The sequence below is a fragment of the Apaloderma vittatum genome, unplaced genomic scaffold (assembly GCF_000703405.1).
Source record: "Apaloderma vittatum isolate BGI_N311 unplaced genomic scaffold, ASM70340v1 scaffold14187, whole genome shotgun sequence".
NCBI classification, from domain to species: Eukaryota; Metazoa; Chordata; class Aves; order Trogoniformes; family Trogonidae; genus Apaloderma; species Apaloderma vittatum.
Window position 1 is genome coordinate 6,973 of NW_009725796.1, and position 23,564 is coordinate 30,536.

General features: G+C 37.1%; 1 protein-coding gene across 2 annotated transcripts in view; it reads left to right on the top strand.

The window, feature by feature from the left end:
* The first annotated feature begins 3,650 nt into the window (after positions 1-3,650).
* The window catches only part of PCMT1 (protein-L-isoaspartate (D-aspartate) O-methyltransferase), a 24,042-nt gene continuing 4,128 nt past the window's right edge, over positions 3,651-23,564 (top strand). Inside the window, exons 1-6 of one of the 2 annotated variants that reach the window (XM_009873053.1) lie at positions 3,651-3,839; positions 5,004-5,035; positions 7,037-7,141; positions 10,410-10,530; positions 15,077-15,162; positions 16,743-17,118. In XM_009873053.1, the coding sequence (XP_009871355.1) occupies positions 3,704-3,839; positions 5,004-5,035; positions 7,037-7,141; positions 10,410-10,530; positions 15,077-15,162; positions 16,743-16,922 (660 nt within the window). In that variant the 5' untranslated portion in view covers positions 3,651-3,703 and the 3' untranslated portion in view covers positions 16,923-17,118. Of the gene's footprint in view, positions 3,840-5,003; positions 5,036-7,036; positions 7,142-10,409; positions 10,531-15,076; positions 15,163-16,742; positions 17,119-23,564 lie in introns of those variants that run through there. The other variant, XM_009873052.1, reaches the window with a different exon arrangement.

The window sequence follows — 23,564 nt, forward strand, 5'->3', positions numbered from 1 at the left end:
TTTCTTTTTTAACTTGATCTCTGACAGCTAACTGCCCAGTTTCCCAGGTTACACTCAGCAGTGGTATATTTCCACCTTCAAATCCAAGGACTGCTCTGTAAGCTCTTTTCCTATTCTCATGGTGTTATTTGTGGAAAAAGAAGCAGACGAGAGTGAGTTTTCAAAACATGCTCCAATTATGTCAAGCTGTCATTGCCACAGCCTCTGCACAGAGTAACTCTTGAACTCCGCAGGCCGTGTTCCACTCTTAAGTGAATACTTTTTGGCCTTAGCCCTTTGAAGCTTGGGAGTTGTGCTAATATAACTCTAATAAACAGAGTTTATTACTGATCTTAAGCTGTAAGCTAGTGTGTTTGTGTATTAGCCTTTGCTTGTAAACACTTCATAATTTAATATCCAATTTGTTTGCAGCACTGATTATCAGAGTATTGAAACTCAGCAGTCTACTTAAGGAGACGCTTCTCTGCACATTGTCGTTGGAAAAGATCATTAACCTATAATATTTAGTTGTGAATAATTTTCCTGCAATATATAGTTTCCTTTTAAGATTCAGAAAATGTTCTGCCTTGGCATTCTATTAATAAATAATTTACTGTTGATTGTGTTGTTTTTCAGCACTTAGAGATGGCATGAAATCAATGTCTTCTTTGCAATATAAACTTTATTATTGGCTTTTTCAGATCATATACTTATTTTCTGGACTTAATTCAGAATCTGATAGAGATTTGTTCCAGGCAGAACTAAGATCTGGGCAGTTGGTCATCTTATGACTGACTGCTCCAGGAAGGAAGGGATGCTCGTTGGAGTTCAGTACCTTGAAGTTACTGTGTTTCTCTGTATTCAGCCGTAAGATAACACAGACAAAAATTAGTACAAAGTAATTTTCGACTTTCCTATTTAGGGCTTGATTGCTTTTCTTAATTCCCACCTAAAATTGGTCGTTGCCTCTGTTGTATAATAAGCAAATTTGTAAAGCAGACTTAGTTGGGGCGGGGGGGAGATAATGTGATACCCTGCAGTTCCACTTTCCTAGTGGAGATGGGACATTTTTTTTATGAAGATAAGGTGTTATTCAATTATTGAACTACATAGCAGAGATGCAAGGTCCAGCTTCTCCTGCTGGTTCTGCTGTGGGTAGCTTGCTTAACTTCTTACTTAGTGATGAAACAGATGATGCTAATCAAAGACAGCCCAACAGTCAACCCGTCTCATGTTTGCTGAATGAGAGCGTCTTGAATGCTCAGAACTTGTAGAATATTAGAAGCATTTTTCAGATTTTTTGGTCATTTGTCAGTGTAAGCATCACACTTGATAAAGTTATATGGGCTTTGGCTGAAACGAAGTTTTGTGCTTTTATTTTGCACAGACATCCCCAGACCCTCTCTGCTACAGAGACATGCTTTGATTAAACAAGTTGAGAGAAGAATGGGTAAAATATATAACTAAAGTAACAGAATGGAGGCAGAATAAAATTTGAAAATGCTGAAAGGAGAATTTACTGATCCTCTAAGTAGAAGGATGTCAGGAGTAGATGAGGGAGGTGGCAGGCGTGGAGTTTTGTAAAAAGGGGCAGTGGATTATGTGTAGTGTGAAAGAGGAGGTTTGGAAGAAGTTTGCAGTCACAGCAGTACTGAGAAGCTCCCCTGAAAACTAGAGGAAGTTCTTGGCCTTGCCATAGGACCCTGCAGTTGCTTTTTCCAGCTAGAAGCTTGATCTATGTGTTCTATACGTGTTTGGTTTTTTTCCCTATGGTATGAAAGGAAATACCTATAGCTTATATAATGTATGCCTCTATCTGCACAATACACAACCTCAAGGAATGTATCACTATTTTAGATCTTGCCTGAGTGCTTCTTAGCTGCTGCTTTTTGGTTTCCCCCCTGCCCCCTAGAATCTTTATCTCCTCACTGCTGTAAGTATCAGCTTTGCTTATTCTCCTGCCTCTTTTTTGTTTTTTTTAGGTACATTTATTTTAGAGGTACTAATTTATTGGTGTTACCTAAAGAGAATCTAACATTTTGATTTTGTTGCTGTTGGTTTTTGGTATTTTGTGGTTTTTTTGCTTACTTGTTTCTGTACTTTGTTCACAGAACTGATACTTAACTAATCTAAGTGATGAGGGGAAAATGATTTTTTTTTTTTCCTTATATTGTCAGCATTAATTGATTTGTTTGTTTGCTTGTTTCTGGGATACAATTTTTGTTCAGTAAGTAAACTTAAGAACTGCTGCAAATGCCTGCTGTGTAATTAAAAGACTTGCATTGAAATCTGGAGTTTCCTCTAACTGCAGCTGCAGTGTACAGTTCTAAATGAAATCAAGCGCAGATATGTGTAATATGTGTGGTCTGTGAGGGAAGTATATGCTTTTTGTGGGACTTACCAGATAGAGAAAAATTCTAAACACGACTACATTTAAAAAAAACCAAATTTGTTCATTTCCTTAATAATTGTGTAGTTTTTCTGTTGCAGTTCTACTTGATATTTTGTCTTCAGACAAAACCAAAGATGTTTTGGGGCATTATTTTACTCTCTGAATTCAAGCCTCTTTTATATAGGATAACTGAACCATGGATGCAGATAGCAGATTTAAAAAAAACCAAAACAACAAACAAAACAGGACAGAAGAATCCAAAACAAAAGAAAATCCCAAGTTGGGTAGTTAGGATCACACTGTAAACATTCAGGGAAACCTCTGCAAAAGTTAGCTTAGTCTTGAGCACAGGTATGTTAGTGTTGGTAGTACTTCAGAAAAAACCACTTGTGTGACTTAATTTAGGAAAGTCTTACAAAAGCTCCTTAGTGCAATTTTTATGTTACTGCATTTTAGGTTAGATTTTACAGGTACTTGAATTACCTGTTTTTTGTGGGTTTTTTTAATGTATAATTTTCCAAATAAATCTTCCTTGTTTAAAGCAGTTCAGTGAAACAATCCGTTGCTGAGATTTGTTTGTAGTTTATACTGTGTCTTTTCATGCAGCTGATTAATTTCTTTCATTTATTTTCTAAAGTTTTATGTTGCTCATAAACTTCTCTTCAGAACTTTAAAAAAAGAATTGTCAATGTTAAAAATCCACAAAACTTTGATAAAACTGCAGGGAAAAATGGCTGCCCTGCACAGTGCTTCTGACATTTTACGTGCATTTACATTTTGTTTTGAAAAATGAACAAAGATTCAAGGTGCTTTGATGTAAAAACTCTTTGGCCACAGTCTGCCCCTGCATAAGAATTCTAATTCTGTGAGAGTTTCTTTGCAAAAGAATATTTTTCTTTTGTCAACACAGGAAAAGCAGATGTTGAAAACAAAATACTAAGCAAGGATGCTGCAGCTTCACATTTCTAACCTGCTTTTGTATATTTTTCAATAATTAGTCACTTAGCTTCTTAAGTATCATGTTTGTTGTGTAGAGCAGTATTAGTTTCTTATTGTATTTTCAGGAATATCAAAGGTGTGAATGAAGTTGAGTTTTTTCTAGGGGACAGATCTTTGCAAATGGTCTCTATTATTTCAGAAAAACATCTGTAACTGCTGGGAAAGGCTTGTTCAAAGTTCACTGGCTTAAGCATTGTTTGATCTGTGGACCACAGCTTAAATACTGGTATGATGAAAGTTACAGTGTTAGAGCGGATAATGTAATACAATTTGTCACAATATTAAGAATATATCAATATATTTCACACGCTCTCACATTACAGAAGAAAAACAATGCCTCCAATCTTTTTTTTTTTTTTAATAGAAAATGGGATAATCAAATCAGACAAGGTATTTGAAGTAATGCTGGCTACAGACCGTTGCCACTATGCAAAATACAACCCTTATATGGATTCTCCACAGTCTATAGGTAAGAGCATCTTGTAAAAATTATTGAGATTTTTCTAATTTGCATAACTACGACTGCCTTTGTCATATATATGGTAAGAATACGAACATTTTTTTTTAATTTGGAAGCTTGCTTAATTCCTTATCATATTATTAAGTACATTTATTTTAACTGAGTTTCCGTTTGTTATGGAATGCTATTGGCATACTTGAATACATCAAGTAGACAGATGTTCTTTAGTTGGTATTACTATGTGTAAATATGTATTTATTTTTTTAAACCACAGCAATTTGTGGTGTTGCATGTTTAAATACTTAAAAATCATTTGTATCCAGTTTGTCAGAAACAGTCTTTCTCTTTACATAAATGATTCAGCTGAGATCCATGTGGATTTTCTTAAGCCTTTACATGAGAATATTTTATTTTTTTTAATATGAAAACAGGCTTTAAATGAGAGTATCTACTGATAGGACAGTTGTTTAGGACAGTTGTTACCCATCCAGATTGCATCTTTCCAAGGCAAGAGACTGAATTACACAAATGTACTAATTTCTTTATTCTTGATTTTTTTTTTCTTCAGTAGTGGGTGATGAAAACTATGAATTGTACTAGGTTTTTGTTAATTGTATGGGAAAATCCAAAAATCTTTTAAGATGCATACATAATCAAAAGCTTATATATCCTCATAGAAACATTTAGGTGAGTGTTCTTCTGTGTTTTCTCATGGTGCATACTGATTGCAGAATAGATGAGATAATTGTCTCCAGAAGTTCCATGGTCCCCACTACATGAAACTCAGACTAACAAATTCAGGTTTTTACATAGGGACTGAGTGCAAAAGGCATTATGTTATTCTAGGAGACATTACTCTTGGGAATTCGACATAGTTGATCAAGCTAAGGAAATAGAGTGATAAAACACAAAATGGAGATTGTAACTGAGATCCAGGATAGAACCTTTTTCTATTTTTTTTTCTTTTTTTTCTTTTTTTTTTTCCCCTCCCTGTCCAGAGCACCCTGATGTACCCTAGCTCAATTCTGAAGTAGACTACCTGTGTAACTGTTCACGGGCATGTGTGAATGAGGGTGACAGTTAAGGTATTGCATTTTACAGTCAAGTGAATAAAGATTCGAAGGCTGTTGTCTGAACAACGATCAACAATTCTTTCATTCTCTTGTTTTACAGGTTTCCAAGCAACAATCAGCGCTCCACATATGGTAAGCTTTAAGCTTATGTGATTAGTATAGGTGATTTTACAAACAACCAAAAGCTTCTGAGATAAAATATATATCCTAACAGTTGATTGCAGTAATGCTGTTGTGATTTTTCTCAGAGATGCACAGTAGTAGATGAGGGGTAGTGGACAAAAAATGCAATGTGAGAAATTTTAATTAGTTTCTAGGGGGAAAAAAAAATTCCATTCCAGAGTAGTTAAACACTGGAACAAGTTTTGCAGATTGTGGAAATTCTGTTCTTGGATATACAAATAAGCTGACTGGACCGAGCTCTCAGCAGCCTGATTTGAATCGCCCCTGTGTTACACAAGAGTTTGACCACAGGGTTTCCGGAGATACTTTCCAGCCTAAATTACTCTGACTCTGTAATTTATAAAAATATAAGAATTCAGGAGTGGATAACAGTGATTTTTATGATATAGTATTGCTGTAATGCCTTAAATTCTTTGTATGGGAAAAAAAAAAAAAGCATTGTACCAAGATGCAGGTTTCTTACCAAGTGGTCTGAGAACAGAGCGTCTGTAACTGAGCATTAAGAAGGGATTTCTGTACATACATCTATCACAGACGTGATTTTTCTATGATTCTTTACTTGAGATGAAGGGTGAATAGAAGCAGATACTTTTTTCGCTGCAATAGAAGGTGTCAAACCATAGTAAAACTCTGCTTCTCTTAACTAAGAACTACATAGTTGGGTTAGAATTTACTTAGTTATCAATATAAAAAAAATCAGAAATTTCGTATAGTGATGTTAGCAATTTTATACAAGGAGAGAAAGAAATACTGTGCCTAAGGGAGAAAAATAAGTATTAAGTTCTCAAAATTTTAACTCACCTAAGTCATAAGCTTTGAATCATCCTATGCTTAGCACTAGTAGTATCTGAAGTGTTAGAGCAAAACGGAAATGTATCCTCTAAGCAAATGTTAACAATAAAATTATTTTTGGTTTCTGTGTGTGATGGATTAAGCCATAAGAGGAGTGTGGTAATGGCTGTCTCTGAAACGTTAAAGAGCAAATTGTTTTTTTCTTAGCATGCGACCTAAGCTTAGTTTGTGTACTGGTTCACCACATGGGAAAGCAAAGCTCAGGAAGCGTGTCTATAAGACAGCTGCATTTCATACATGAGCCTGGCTATCTGCCTTTGTAAAAAACAACTTCTTTTTACTACTCTTTGACTCAGCAAGTGCGCAGGTAATACAAGAGAGAGTTTTAATAGCCATTTTCCTTGATGATCAAAGAAGCGCATGCTGCCTTACTAGCTAGCCTCTGTCTCAGCTTATTCCAGGGTATATTACTTAATGATAAGCTAAATGCTTTATCATAGAATCATAGAATGTCAGGGGTTGGAAGAGACCTCAAAAGATCATCTAGTCCAGCCCCCCTGCCAGAGCAGGCTCCCTTAGGGCAGCCACACACGAACACGTCCAGGCAGGTTTTGAAAGTCTCCAGAGAAGGAGACTCCACAACCTCTATGGGCAGCCTGTGCCAGTGCTCTGTCACCCTCGGAGTAAAAAGTTTCTCCTCATGTTGAGGTGGAACTTTCTATGTTCTAACTTAAACCCATTATTCCTTGTTCTACTACTGGGCACCACTAGGAAGAGATTGTCACATTTCTTTATGGCCCTTATACTACCAGAACAGTGAGGGTCACCAGACTTGAAGAGAATTAAATTGATTTATGGTGCCTTTCCCAATAAATATATATAATTTGAGTGTGTGCTTAAAGCTTGAATGGACAGATGAGGTTTTATCTATATATAATTTAAAAAATAAATAAATCTATGTATATACACACAATTTGTTGGTGTCAGTAAAATAACATTATTTCATGTGATTAACTCTCTAGCTAAATAAACAAAATAATTATGACATTTCTTACACGAATCCTCAGTACATTACCCAAAATCACTGAAGAAATGAACATCTATTGGGTAAAATAGACACTTAAAATATTTTGCATTTTTTTATCTCTGTTGTCTTAGCATGCATATGCTCTTGAACTTCTGTCTGATCAGTTACATGAAGGAGCCAAAGCACTCGATGTAGGATCTGGAAGTGGAATCCTTACAGCGTGCTTTTCACGAATGGTGAGATTTAGTTTAAACACTTGACCATCAGAACCTCTTGAACTGCAGTGTAGCTTTGAATTACCCTTGCTGATACTAGATGGTTGAGTGAAAGGTGTGATGGTGAAGAAACTGCCTAGAGGGGAAGGTTTTTTGTGTTTGTTTTTTTCTTACATTGCTTTATAGCTTGAAGGAGGAACATGTTTGTCTTGTCCAGCCCAATTTTTCTGTTATCTTGTGTGGCTATGAATGTTCTTATTGTGATCAATTGTTATATCTTCTTGCTATGATGGGAGACTAATGAGACTTGAAAGAATCCTGTTTACACAGGCAAAATATTGTATGTATATAAATTAACCTTTTATTCTTGTTACTATATTGCATGAGCATGACTATAATTATCCATTTAATCTTTTCCAAGATATTTATTTATTAATATGCTTTTTACATCTTAAAGTAGCCTAATGTCTGGGTTGTTCAACCCGTACATAGGAAATTCTCTGTGGCTGTATCCTGTCTTCCATCAGGAAGAAAAGATGAAAAAATTTGCTTTGTGATGGCTGTAACTACTGTACTGTTAGAGTTGAGTTAATTAGTGAACTATGATCAGTTCTTCCTTCTCCATTCCAGGACTTTATCATTGCTTTGTAACTGGAAGAGACCTTCCTTAAACTACCAGCTAGATTATTTTTTTTGGTCTTTCTGAGAAGTTGATTTGGAATATGGTAATACATATGATAAATTTTCATATGTATTTTTTCTTTTGCTACTTGATTTTCTGTTTCAAGCACTGATCTGTTGAGTCTGTGAACGCTTCTGGTTTCCTATGTTAAGAATTAGATAAGAAAGTTTAGAACTGGGCAATGCACTAACAAAGTATTTAGGTGTGTTTCAGCTTTTTAAGTGCTAGCTGCAAAGCTAAAAAGAAAAATCAAAAATTATATTTGAAATAAGTTGACGAAACTGCAGTTTAATGGAAATCATGGAACTCACTCATTCAAGTTTCTATGTATTATTTTTGGTCTAACTTTGTAGTCACTAATCACAATGTTAGTAGCATGCATGGGAACTCCGGTCCTACAAGCATTATGACATTTGTCGAAGCTGTGCATATTTCTCATGCAAATTACAAATGCGTAGAGGTATCGCTGTCTTTAAGATGTGACGAGTTGTGGTTGTGCAATTTTTTTCTTTTAGAATAGCTGTATAAAGAAAGCTGAAAACATTTGCAGGGAAGTCAGAATTACCACCAAAAGGAAATCTCTTTCCAGTTTTGCTGAGGTTAATCATTTTATTGCCATATGAATGCCACGTTCCTCTTCTCAGTCCTCCTTGGTGGCGTGCTGTGGAATGACTTAGTGACATGTGTTTTGCGAAACACTGCCTAAATGCTTTTGTTCTGTTCGTTAGCGTTACTGCTGTGAGTTACAGATCTGCCTTCATTCACTTGAGCGAATGTAGATGAGACAGTATGTGTTGCTCTGATTTTCTCTGTAAAGTTCTTTCTAACTGTAACAACAACTTTAAAGAATTACGTTATGGGGAATGATGGTAAAGTGCTTTTCTATCAAAATTCAGTTGGGGATGAGCTTACTAGATCACGTGGATGTTGTTTCTCAGACTACTTCAGATCTAGAATGAATAGTTCATGTTTGTGGCACAAGTACCTGAGCACACTTGTCATGACAGCTTTACTGCTATAATGGTAATCTCATTTGTGGTACTTCTGGGAAAAGCTTTATGTTTACCTAAACTAGTAAAGTATCTTTAAGATTTTTGTTTGGATTTTCATGTTAAACTGTGATGACAAATTTGTCTACATAGCATACAAACTTAAGTTTATTTGCTTTTAAAGGTTGCTGGCAAATTAAATGAATAGTAATTTTCATCCTGTAAGTACTAGAATTATGAAAAGACTGGGGTATATTTTTATTCCAAACAGACCACGGAGATCCCAGAAGTTGTGCCATTTTGCTAGTGTCTTGATTGCACACACTTCAAAGTTCCAGGGTAATAGAGGTTAACTGAGGACTTAGAAATAGTGCAAAGGGCTGGGACATGGAGCAGGAGGTCCTCTTACTTTGTATCAGGGTGTTTCATGCATGACCATTTTGCTGAATTTTAATTTCTGTGACATTACCCTTTGGTGGACTACACTGAATCTTCTGCCAGCTCCTGGTGCAACTGAGGGCCAGACATTCCTCCAGATAGCAACCTATGGTTGTCGTGGTGAAAACTTGCCAAGTGTCTTGCTCTGTTTCAAGACTAGGCTGGTGGTCCTCCACTTGAAAAAGAAGAGATAATGCTGCTCTTTTGGTGTTTTTAACATAAGATTCATCCATAATAAAAGAGAAAAAAATTCCCATGGTGTTGAAAACCAGTTATTAATTTTAGCAACTTTGCAATGTAGGATACAGAAGCAAAACCAATGCATTCAAATGTGTCCGAAGACAAAGTTGTATGACAACAGAGGCTGCTAAGACAGACTCTGTCATTGTGTTCTTTGAGCTGAATCCTCTTAAAAACATTTTGATTTTAAGATCTAGAATCTTTTTCTCTTCTGTTGAAAATCAGAATAATTTTTCTGAAATAAAGACACAATTCCGTAAGAAGTACCTATAATTGAGAAGTTTTTTGTTAGTGGGCATTTTTACCCTTCAGAACACACAGATCTTTTCTGACTTTTTTGAGTTACGAGCTCTCAAAAGTTCCACTCTCCCTGTGGAAGAGCTGTAAATCTGAAAGTAAATTAATGAATGCAAGGGCAGGTGGAAAGTAGTTTGTCCCTGACTGTTAATTGCTGCATTTGCTTCTGAAAGAATAGAGCTCTTCAGATAACTTAGACTAAAATGCATGACTAGTTTCCTTGAAGGAAGGTCTTCTCCAGAAAAACCTTGATTTCTAAGTAAGTTCATTCAACATGAAAGATTAGTTCTAGTAACAAAGGGACAACATTTGTTACTTTCTGTTGTACCTAATGTAAAGACTCAACTTTAAAAATTCAGGGAAGAAATCTCTCCTAAGAGTATAACTTAACTGAATCATATATCAAAAAGGTGACTATAGCAAGCCTTTTGTAAGACCGTACTGACAAACTTTAATTGCCAGTTGCTTCTAGCAGTCAGGATGTGTCATTCTAGGCAGTAGTTTTAATAACATCAGAAAACTCTACTACTCCTCTACTGATTTTGTTTTTAATTTAGAGAAATGAGCTCAGGAGATAGGAATACTCATTCTATAAATAAATCAAAACTAGCAGAAATTATTCAACTGTATATTTTTATTCCAGGTTGGTCCCAAAGGACAAGTTGTAGGAATTGATCATATCAAAGAACTAGTAGATGACTCAATAAATAATGTCAAAAAAGATGATCCCACATTGCTGTCTTCAGGAAGAGTGAAACTGATTGGTGAGCATCAGACTGATATACTTACTAATTAAACTGATATTCTTTCTAGCAGCTTGTTGAAAACGACTGGACTTGGGTGTGATTTAAAAATTCTAATTTAAGAAGTTAACCCAAAGAAAGAAGAGCCAAATGAAAACTCTAAAATCCAGGTCGTCTTCAGGCCTTTGAAAAATACCATCTTTATGCAGTTTTGAGAATATGACTTATGTTATTCTTAAAGAGTATGTAATCATTCTATCAGAGAAGCTTGACAGGGCAGTGTTTTCCAGTGAAAATGCTTTACATGCTGAAGGTCTGTTGTATTAAATTTGCTATATAAAATTGGAGTTGAATTTCACAACTTTTCTTGAATAAATGTACTGTCATCTAAATTCGAGTGTTTTACCACAGCCGCCATACTTCTGATACAGTAACTGAGAAAGCTGCACACAAAGAGTCGGGTGAAAAAAGTACTGGATTTCAGTGCTGCATACTGCCAGTTTATTTCACTTGTTTTGAAAATTAATTGTATTTGTATGTTAGGGAAGTGATTAATGGCACAAAACTACTTTAATTAGAGTTACTGAGAAGAAATAATGCTAAAATTATGCAAGAACAGTGAATTGCAAAAAAAGTAATGCTTTTTGACTAAAAAGTAAAAGATGTGTTGCTTTTCTTATTTGTTTTTGTTAGAAGATGAAAAACTGGTAGGAGGAAAGCATTCACTTTATTATCGTTCTATTCATCAAGTTTAAAAAAAAAGAAATTGAGCACTTGGAATAATTACTATTATGAAATGTTCGGCTCTTCACCTTAATTTTCATTTTGATTCCTGACCCTTTTTGTAAACGAGGGCCTTTTCCAAACTTTTTTAAAATAAGTCAACACTTGTACACATGTTTAAAATAGTGTCCCTCACTGAAAACACTTATGTCATAAACTTTCATGGAAAAGTTGTACTGAGGCTGTTGGGGCTGGAGAGGGAGGGAATTGGGGGGATAATTTCCATTGTTGCTGTACAAGAGCAATTTGGACTTACACTTCTGGTTATACCTGAAACAGACTCTGATGCTCTTGAGAGTCTGAGATTATAAGTAAACATCTTTGTCTGTATTATGTTTGACTGGGTAGCAAGATGACTAAGAGACTTCTGAATAGTTTTGTTGTGAGGTACGTTTTTGTGAATTAGGTGGAGAAGAGGAATGTTCCAGCTGTGCTGGATTCCTGGGAGCTTTTGGATGTGGAACTAGAATCCAGACAGAGCTTTGTTTTTTAAAACAAAGCAACCCACACCACCAGCACTCACCTCCCCAACACAGAAAGAAACAGAAAACCTGAAAGGCCAGGGTTGATTGGTGATGAGACCTGTATGGATTAAGGCTAGGTTAGTCAGTTGCTGACTTTCACAAGTACACTTCAGACATTCTCCATTGCTTTGTCACATTTTGAGTATGCCATAACTGCATTTCAGAAGCATCACAGTTATTTTGGGGTTTCTCAGTAATAGAACTGCACTGAGCACTTGGGAATAGGTGTACTTAGGGTACTTCTAGACTAGTTTGTGGGGGGTTTTACGTTTTTTTGTGCATTTTTTTGTTCTTCTTTTAAAATCAGGAGAGTGCCTTTTGAGGTGAAACACTCAGTTACTTCCACTTGCCACATTTTGGCTCATATGAGAGTACTGGAGAGCACAAACTATGATTCCTTTTGGATTAAACTAGACTGGATTATGTGCTCTGAGAAGCAACCAAGTATGTTTAATATGTTACTGGATATTAAGCCAATGAGACTAGAATTAGACCAGAGCCATCATTCTGAAATGTGTATGTTGCGTGGGCATGAGATTCTCAGCAAAACCTGTTTTTCTGTAGAGATTTGCTTCTATTGAACTACAGTATTTGCTGATGCAGACATAGCCAGAGGGGGATGAGAGGATTCTAATCACAGTGAAGTAGTTTTCTTTGGTTTCAGTGCTCATGCTGCAGCTCTGTGTGAAATGGGTCTGCACAGAGATGCTGAAAGCTTGAGTACCATCATCAGCAGATCAAGTCTAGGTTCAAAAACAAGCTACAAAACCCTTTAATGCCAGAAAGTCCTGACATTACTTCCTCCCCTCATCACCACCTACAGCTGTGATCACTTCATTAGCAGGCTGCATGTAATGGGAGATCTGAGGAGCATAGGTGCTGTTATTCAGGATGTGAGCACAAACTCAAATTTTGGGCTGCTGTTTCCCCTTGGACATCAAATACTACAATGATTTGTATCACGCTGAATATGTGAAGGCCAGGGTTTGTGTTTTTTTTTTTAATGTTCTGAGTATCTAAAAACACGTTCCCATTGTGGCTGGGTATATATCTTATGGCTGTAGCCAGGACAATTTTTTGTGGATGTCAAAAGGGAAGAGCCATGCTGTGCTTGATGCATATAAAGGAACATGTGGGTGTTTTTTTGGGTTTATTCCTGGTAGATGTTTGTGCTGATTCTGAACATGGTAGCTTTGGCCTTAGATAATTGATTGTAAGACTGAAGAATTTAGATGTTTTGAGTCCTTTTTGCCACCGTCAGTGGTTCAGACTTCTCTGGATGGCACACAAGGTGAATCATAATCTCAGAATACATGTGTTCTTCAGACTTCACAGCTGTTTCTTTAACTTGGCAATCTCTTCCTCTTTTGCCAGCAGTACTGTACTGGAGATGACTGCTTCTAATGCCTGCTGCTGCATCTCAGGGAATGAGCTTCTGTCTCCCTGTCTAACATCATTGAATGCAATATCTGTACAAGCTCCATTGCCTTCTCCAATGGAACAGCAGCTTGATGCAGTAACACGTCACTGCTTCCTCTTTAGAGGAGGTGTACAGTGCTACTAAGATAAAAGCAAATATAAATGATATACTTGACTGCATTGAGGTGGTTGTTCTAGTAGAGCCTGCTTTGGCAGAGTCAGAGAGATTAAGCCCTTGACCTTTGATTACTGGCAACAGTAGTAAGAGCTGAATTATTGGAATTGGTGATTGATAGGCATGAGTTCTCTTGAATCGTTGGTAGTTCTTGCTTGGCAGCTTCTGCCTGTGGCCCTTGGTTGGAGCTTGTGCTGGTCAGAATTGATGATACTAAGAAATAAGCCGTTGAGCTTTAAGGAGCTTCTCGGCTATTGAGAGAACAGTCTCTCTTATAATCCTTAAGCTTTGGGTGTGGAAGGGTCTTATTTCAGGTCCTAATATGACAGCAAACTCTCCAATTTTAATTGTTTTAAGCAGCTATCCATATCTTCCTGTACACTCTTGAATACATGAGGGGTTTGTTGCTGTCCAGGTAGCCCTCACTATCACTACGGTCAAAATGAAACCTGCTATGGCCACCAAGTATTTTTCCTGCCTTTTGAGTTTTGGAAGTGAAAAAGTTGACAAATTTTCAGCCTTTGGCAGGGGCTTAGAATTTCTTTTGATTCCTTCAGCCTTTTAATTAACCTGTGATAATACTAATTGCACAGAAGTTGAAGCTCAGTCTGAAGATGGGAAACCCCAAACAACTGCTTGTGCTTTTTCTCCTTGACTGATTACTGGGACTCCTGCACTCACTGACTGTGAATTTGAGGATGGTTTAGCCTCATTTTCTTCTTCTGGACCTAAATAACTCCAGAGGGAGCTTGCCTAAGTTGCTCTGAATTTCCTATAAATACTGTGGATGCCACATTATCATCTTTCAAAACTTAACCCAGGGTCTAGTTTAGTTTGCTACATTTCAGTGGCTATAAAAAGGGTGATCTTTTCATCATGCATAACTGGGATGGTATGAAACATCTGTGATAGTGTGCTTCTCCGGGAGTTTTTCCAGCAAACCCGAAGCTGCATCAGTAGCCCTCAGAATAATTTAATTACTCCTAATGTCTTCCAAGCAGCCATCTGGAGCTTTAGCCACAGATGTGACCTGGCTATCCATGTTAGTCCAGCAGTTGTTCGCAGGAAGGGTGGTGAGACTTGTCTGCTGGCAAGGGGGAATGCGTGGGGATTATGGTGGTTCATGTATGAATGTAGGTATGGATATCTATTCCAGTCAGTAGTGCACTTACAGGTATGTAGTCCATGTGAATACTTGCTTTGTCTTTTCCTCACCTTTGGAGTTTTCTGATCCATGTTTCTGAGATTTAATGTTTTAGACTTAAGATATTTAGGAATGGTGTCCATGAAGGCAAAGCAAAGCATGTGTTCTAAAAGAATGAATGAGGGGAAAAGACACCTGCACTGGAATGGTAGGGCACATAAATACCTAGGTGTCTTTCCTGAGTGGACCATATGTCTCCAAGAACTTTTGTTATAAATCCATGCTTTCTACTTTCAGGTGCTTGAGTAGTATTTCATATCTTTTGTAAGTGTGTGTATGTATGTACAAGGGTGTTTTGTTGCATCTATTTTACAATTGTGTATTTTGAATGTCATGTTAATTACCTCTCAGCAGAACTGTAGTTGAAATCTGAGCATAGCTTTTTATCTACCTGTAGATATGGCAGATCATCTGTTTTCTACACTCTTTTTGAAAACGTTAAAAAAAGGTGTTTTCTTGCAGTGGGAGATGGAAGAATGGGCTATGCAGAAGAAGCTCCCTATGATGCGATTCATGTAGGAGCTGCAGCACCAGTTGTGCCCCAAGCAGTAAGTCTTTGTGTTTTATGCATGTGATTCAGTAATCTCTTAGCTTTAAGGAGCTCTTTTTTTGCATAAATATATGTATGTAAAATACTTGGTAGGCTTGCACTGCTGGGAGTATCAGTGAGCAGTGTGGTATTACTGTGTGGTGTGGGTTTTTTGTTCCTGTTATAATTTGGCTTCCTGTTGGTTTGCAAAACCTGTATGTTCTAATAATTCTCCTCTCTCCTTTAAATAAACGTTTTTTTAAATTGCTTGTGGACAACCCTCTATTACAACAGTGAACTGGAACATTTAATAAAATAATTTGTTTTTATCAAGCACTGAATTACAAAATCTAAGTATTTGTTTCCCAGGTTCCAAGGCATTGAGCCTTTTGGAAAAGTAACGTGCTTGGCTGGGCATACAGACAATGCCATGTGTTTGTAGCTTTCAGAGTGGATACAGAGCAATTAATAGAGAAGCTGAAGAGTAACTAGGGTCTTTAGAGTGTGCATACTTGAAGTCCCTTCTTGCAGATAAGATTTTTTTTTTTTTCCCTGTTATTTTCATCAGGTCAATAGGAATATTTAGCATGATTTTTATATGCTAGATACCAGTTCATTTTTTTTTTTTTTTTTAAATCTGAATTTTAATGTGGTATAGTGGAGGACTGGAGGTTTGAGTTGCTATAGACAGGTTAATCATTTCCAGACATTGGTCGTTTGGTTTTTGTTTTGTTTTGGTTTTTTACTTCATTTTCAGATGGACCTTTAGGGAGAGTGTTCCCAGCAAAGTGTTGACAGGTAACAGTTAAAAAGATAATTTAAATCTTACTAGTGAATGAAACAGTTCTTAATTATAATTGTTGTTAGAAACAGGGATTAAGACTTTTTTCATGGCATCTGGGAAGTACTGAATTTTCCTTGAGACTACTGTGATAGCATCCATTCTTAGTTATGAAAGCAAAAAAAAAACCCAAGCACTTCTCTCATATTCTGTTACTTGTCACTTACCTTACTTGTATTCATGTGGTTTTAGAATAGTTTCATAAAATGCTGTTCCATTCACAGAATGAAAGAGGAGTTGTTGGGTAGTGAGTGTATGGTAGACAAAATTATTTAAGGAAGATAAATTAAAAAAAAAAATCACAAATCTCAACTATTACTCAAAGGGATTAAGGGGAAGATCAGTTAGCTGAAAAACATTGGACCATTGGCCTGTACAGATGCACACTAAGTATCAAACAGTTAAAACTAGCAGTTTAAAAAGATAATTTGTGATTTACATATTTTTCCCCTATTATGTAGAAACTAAAACTGCAACCAACTCAGTTAATCCAATTACTGTTTTACCTTCGCTTTGGAATTACGTGAAATTATTGTGAATGTTTCTGTAATACCAGTTGTTGTACCATGTTGTTGTGATACTCTCATTTCCAGTGCATTTTAAAATTTTTGTCTAATTGAATTTAGCTGTCTAGTACTAATATCCACTACATAATAGTAGATAAATTCTGGCGAAGCTATTAATTTAATGTAACAAACTTTGGATCCAGCTTCTCTTGAAGTGGCTGGTTACATTCTAATTTCTGTGTTGTGTTCTAGCTTATAGATCAGTTAAAACCTGGCGGAAGATTGATATTACCAGTTGGTCCTGCAGGGGGAAACCAGATGCTGGAACAGTATGACAAACTAGAAGATGGCAGTGTCAAAATGAAGCCTCTGATGGGAGTGATATATGTGCCTTTAACAGATAAAGAGAAGCAGTGGTCCAGGTGGAAGTGATTTTCTGTTCCACTTACTTCTTCCACACACACACACAAGGTGAAAGGGTGTGAATTTTAAGCAGATAGACTGCAAGGCCTGCCTTTGCTGCTGTCATTGCTTTCTGCTCCTCCATACCATGACAAGTGACTCAGCCTGCATTACTACAGCACCAAAAGGAGGTTATGCTAAGTTTGAGTTAATTTTAAAAGCAGAAGAAAAATATTGCATGGGTTGCACTTTGTCTCTTTTGGACATGTTTTCCTTAGCCTTTGCGTGTTGAAGTTTCCTTTTTGTTGTTTTGAGCACAGTATTTTCGAAATTTAAACTTCCCTTCTGATGAACTTTTTATAACCAGTTTGTCCAGTAATTAGGGTAAAGTGTAAAATACTAAAGAATAAATGTTGTTTTGTCCTGTAAGCTAGTGGTAATTGGGTGTTCATTTTTTATTTTTCTGAAACATCACAAATGAAGAAAAATCTTCATAAAATCCTTTGTGGGAAAGGTAGATAAACTTGTGAGGACTTTCCCCTCAGCCCTCAAGTATCAGAAAGCTGAGGAGGTAATCCCTTCTTCCTGGAATTTTAAATGTAGTTGAGTAGGGATCAGAAAATTTTCTCCGACGTGTTATTAAAAGTCTGTCATCTGTCACTGATGGGGGCATAGCTCTGTTTGCCAGTGCAGCAAACTCTAAAGGCCTTTCTAGAGGTAACAAACCTTTCAGTTTGCTGAATCGAACAGCCAGTAACATAGACACAGTGACACAGCTGTCAGCTTAAACTGCGCGAGCCATTAGTATGCAAACGAACAACGCAGCAGCCCTGTTTTGCTTCCTGGCAGAAAACACTTGTGAATGAATTATCTGCGTTAATGAAGTACATAGATGTGCACCGAGTTCCAAAAACAACTCTTGAGCTTTATAAATTCTAAATTTATATTTTGGGGAGTTTTTCCTTGATGTTCTGGAGTGTAGCTTGTCATTTGCATAGGTGAATGCATAAAGCTTAAGCTATCAAAATGTCCATAAAAAGTACAAATAAAGCAGTTTGCATTACTGCTGCTTACTGAAACCTCATTTTAGTGTTTCTTGGATAACTGTATAGACACCATGTACAAATTACTCATAGAACAACTTTAATGAGTTACTGCTCAGTTCAAAGCTTGTGAAGTGTGATTGCCATTCAGATGTTTTGTATTTGTTATGCAAATTAATACTTTGTCCTCGAATATTGCCAATATTCTCTCAGTGTGGTTTCCTGCCTCTTGTAAGGCTTCGGAAGTCTTGCTTTGTGGTCAGTTTCCTTCTCTGGCAAGTGCAGTGGACTTCATTCAAGTTCTAAGTCCATTCTCTGCTTATTCTAGGAGAGAGAAGTATTCATCTTAGACCTTCCCTTTATTATAGATTTTTCTGCTTTTCCACTTGATCTGATTATAGTAGCAATTGTGTTTTGGGTTTGTTTTTTTCCCATAGCAGCAATGTGAGTTCAGAAGGGTTTGAGGAATGACGGTGGTTGTCTTTTGCTGCTAGTGAAGGTGATGTAGTGCATTAAGGACTAGAATTTGAAGATCTTTGGATCTCTTCTGTGCAGTTTTGTACTCCATTTTTAGTGCTAGCTCAGGAAGAAGTAATAGATTGTCTTTGGGCCTTCATTGGTCATGATTCTTCATTTTATTTATTTATTTTCAATTTAAGTGTTAAGAATATACATCGGTGTTGTCAGAACAGGTAAGTGCTTAGCCTGAAGAGTTACCTTGAACGCTACAGTGGCGTGTAGGGTGTTTCTTGCTATGTACACTTAAATTCAGTTCAGACTTCTCTTAACAAAAATCTCAGAAGTCCACATCTTTTAACGTTTGTTTTTACTTTAATTGTCCTTTTTGTGATCTGAAGAAAATGCCCATTCCCTTCTCAAGGATAACTGCCAGTGCACTGCTGACTTTACATTAGGCTGCATCTGTATTTTTTTGTTGCTTTTACTTATTCATGAGTCCAAAGTGTATGGCCAACCAGCTGCTGCTAAAGAAACTCCTAATTATAAATCAACATTTATTATTTACACTAATATCAAAGATGAACGAGGTATTTTTTTCTGCACTTCCTAGATGTCAATTAACCTTGCCTTTGAAGACCTGTGAGCAGAGGTCAACTGGAAACTCCTCTGAAAGAGCATCTTTAAGTCTTTCTGTAATAAAGAGCTCTAGTGTATGAAATACTCTAGGTGTTGTAAATATGAAATTAATTCAACAATTATCTTTTTTTTTAGAGTAGCTCAAGAATCCTGTGTGTTTAGCTTGTCGTTCTCTTTGTTTACATTGTTAAGAATTGCATTCCTAATGCAGGTAACTCACCACGTTTAAGAATTGGTGTTCCTTCACAAAATGCAATTGATAGGCCGGCAGTGTTTTCCTAGGCTAACAAACCTTCCTGTTGGCAAGAAAGAAGCCACTTGAATTTTTGCTTAGCCATTCCCATGCTGGAGAAGTCAATATAGTTCCTTAGCAGGGCTGCAGGGTGCTCTTTACAAAGGAGCACAGCAGTAACTTGATCTGTAAGTAGTGTTTGAGGTCAAACCTACCTTCAGATGCTTGCAGCATTCTTCACTATGTAAAACTGGAGCTTCTGGCAAAAGAAAATCTGAGGTAGCTGGAATGAAAAAGACTCCTTGGATTTTGATAAATTGATGTTGTGGGCCTAAATAAAGAATTCTATATTGTGAATATTACTGAATTTCTTTAAATTTAGTCCATGATTTTCTAATTTGGGTTCAGCTGCAGTAGTATTGTAAGCTCCAAATATTAGTGGGTATCTTCTCGAATGTGACTTCATGGAACATTTGGAAGTGGAATATGCACAGGAGTCCTATCTGATACAAAATTAAATGCATTACTGTACCAGAGATCCAGCAGAAGGTGCCCACTTATGTGATTATGCTGGTAAGGATGTTTATCCTCTCACATAAAGCTTCCTGATAAGTGGGGTTTTTTCTTACTGACAAGTAGGGAGGAGAGAAGACCACTTGTGCCTCATTCAGCTGAGAACACAACTTCTTGGCTAACTTATTGGCAGTTCTTCTGTAAATTAGGAAAGGCAGTTTAAAGAGTCACAGAATTGTTTAGGTTGTAAAAGACCTTTAAGATCATTGACTCCAACCATTAACCTAGCATTGCTAAGTCTCCCACTAAACCGTGTCCCCAAGCACCGCATCTGCACGTCTTTTGTTTACTTCCAGGGTTGGTGACTCAACCACTTCTCTGGACAGCCTGTTACAATGCTTGATAACCCTTTAGGTGAAGAAATTTTTCCTAAGATTCAGTCCACACCTCCTCTGGTGCAACTTGAGGCCAATTCCTATTGTCCTGTTGCTTGTTACTTGGGAGAAAAGACCAACTCCCACCTTGCCACAGGCTCCTTGCAGGTAGTAGTAGAGAGCCATAAGGTTTCCCCTCAGCCTCCTTTTCTCCAGACTAAACATCCCCAAATCCCTCAGCTGCTTCTCATAACACTTTTGCTCTAGACCTTTCATCAGGTTTGTTGCCCTTCTCTGAACATGCTCCAGCACCTCAGTGTCCTTCTATAATCATAGAATTGTATCAGCTGGAAGAGACCTAGGAGATCATTGAGTCCAGCCTTTGTCCCAGCCCTGTCAACCTACTAAATAATTCCCCCCAATGCAAAATCCACCCATCTCTTAAACACCTTCTTGTAGGGAGGGGCCCAAAACCAACACAGGACTGGAGATGTGGCCTCATCAGGGCCAAGTACAGGGGACCAGTCACTTCCCTGGTCCTGCTGGCCACACCATTTGTGATACAAATTGAAACAAGAGAATAACAATGTAAGGAACACTTAACAATCTTGGATTTTATTTCCAAACAGGCAGCTTTTTTAGAAAGGTTTTTTTTTTTAATTTAAATTATTTCATTAGTAGAAATTACTTTTAAATGTCATTCTAAATTCTTATTTGCTCATAAAATACAAAATTATAATGACAGTATAACCTTTCTGAGCAAACAGTGTCTAGACTAGGGCTGTTTCTATATCCCACTTACCTGTATAGAAAACATGACTAAACACCCTTTTGGAAAATGTATTTATTGGGAAATATTTTAATGTTTCTACTTAAAAGTCTTATTCAGTGTTTCAAATTCCCCCAATGAGCTAATTGTCTAATTTCAGTTGAAATTAGCAGGAATTTTTGCCCAGAGTTCCTTAGGCTATGCGGAGTAATGACTGTGGTTAAATTTTTTACTTTTACAAAAAGAATCTCTGCACAAGCTATTTTAGGTTAAATTTAAAATCATAGAATGGATATATTATGCAAAAATGCATGTGATGATATTGTAGGTTGCAGAAAAAATAATTTTCTTTGTCATTTCGACCTTATCACTCAATTTGATGCTTGATCATAGCAAATATTAAATACTTGATAATAGCACCTTTCCAGATCCAAGTGCTACAAGTCCAAATATTGCATCTAGTTACCTTTAAAAGTACAAAGTTGGGAATAATTAGCTCCTGAAATACTGAGTAGATGCTGATATTCAGAGTGTAGCTTAGTATGAATTAGAAATATGGTATCAGTAGTGAGAACATGTTCTTCATAGATGAATTATGTTTGAAAAAGGGAAAGTCAAATGCTGCCTAATGACAAGGAAATTTAGGTGGATCCAAAAAGAATAAGTTACAAGTTTCAGATAAATTTATGAAAGCTTGTTCAAATATTTAATTTGAATGCCTTCTACCAAAGAGGTGGAGACACATGGCAAAACTTCATGACTTACCTGTATCCCAAACTTCAGTTATTTCTTATGTTGGTAAACTTGTAGTTTTTTGTGTTTTTTTTTTTCCCCTAATGAGCACTAACATTTGCCTGAAATGCTACCTATTAGATTTTTCTGAAAATGTTTCTTAGTTGTTGGATACTCCCACTGGGAAGTGTGAATTTTCCTGTTTCCCTACTAGTAAACCAATTTTTTTCAAACTTTCTTAAAATTTATTTTTAGAATAATAATTTTGAGCTAAAGACTTCTGAAATTTGCTTTAACTTGAGCCTATGAAGTTGCTTTGATGTCTCAACTGACAATATTAGATGGCTGATTCTTCTTTCTACAATTTCAAGGGCCTGAGAAGAACTACTGTGATGACTTAAAAGCTAGATACATGTATTGCTTACTAAGCAGGAGCTAGTAAGCAGATTGGAAGGAGTACGTTTGTGAAGGTGGAGGGTAGTTAAGCGAGTTGTGTAAGAATCACAGCAAGTAGTTGTGGTGAGAAAAAGGGAGAAAAATATTAATTAGTAGATTTTCTACATCCTTTCTAGAGGACATCAGGATGCTTTCAGCAAGGAAGTAAGTCATCTTTTAGCTCTTTTTAGGCTTTGTAACAGGATGGATCTTTTACTGCTGGAAGGATAGGCACCTATCCTGTTTGTTACCAGTAGTTGCAACCTGGTAGATTTCATAGCTTGGCAGATTCTGGTCCATACAATTGAAGTACGGATCAACTGATGCTGTTTTGCAGGCGATATTTAAGTCTGCAGACTGTTCACATTAGGTTGAAAGCTGAAAGCGTTATTCCTGATGATCCAAGACTTTTCTGTAACTTTCTAATATATATAGTCCAATAGTTTACATATAAGCTCAGCTTTTCATAAAAGTAGAAAATAAAGGCTGCATAATTTTAACACGTGCATCAGGGACTGTTTTGGCCTGGCACTTGAAAAATCACTTGAGGGAACCTCCAGTCCAGGGAAACTTTCCCAGTAAGCCAGGACTGCTGGTACATGATGTAAAGTGCTTTGGTGAGCACTTCTGCCAACTTCCGCAGTACCCTTGGTTGGATCCCATCTGACCCCATAGACTTGTGCTTGTGTAAGTAGTGTAGGAAGCTGCTGACCATTTCCTTTTGGATTGTGGGGCTTCATTGTGTTCCCTGCCTTCCAGCTCAGGGGGCTGGGTACCTTTGCTATAAAGACTGAGGCAAAGACATCAAGTATCTCATCCTTTTCCTCATCCTTTGTCACTATGTTTCACCCTGCATCCAGTAAGGGATAGAGCTTCTCCTTAGCTCTCCTGCTGTTGCTAATGTACATATAGACACATTTTTAATTGCTTTTTATGGCAGTAGCCAGATTAAGTTCTATTTGGGCTTTGGCCCTCCTAATTTGCTCCATGCATAACCTCATGACAATTTTGTAATCCTCCTGAGTTGCATGCTCCTTCTTTCAAACATCATAGACTTTCTTAATTATTTTCCTGAGTTCCAGCCAAATCTCTCTGTTCAGCCAGGCCGGTCTTCTTCCCCCCTGGTTTTTCTTGGCACATGGGGAAGATGTGCTCCTGCACCTTCAGTTTTTTCTTCTTGATGATCATCCAGTCTTCCTGGACCCCTTTGCCCTTCAGGGCCACCTCCCAAGGAACTCAGTCAACCAGTCTCCTAAACAGGCCCAAGTCTGTCCTGTGGAAGCCCAGGGTATCAGTTCTGTTGACCCCTGTCCTTACTTCTCTGAGAATCAAAAACCCTGTCATTTTGTGATCGTTACGCTTCAGCCATTGCATCACCCACACGTCCTTTTCTGTTCACGAACAGCAGGTGCAGAGGATGTGTTCCCTAGCTGACTCCTTTAGCAGCTGTGTCAGAAGTTCTCTTTCATACACTCCAGG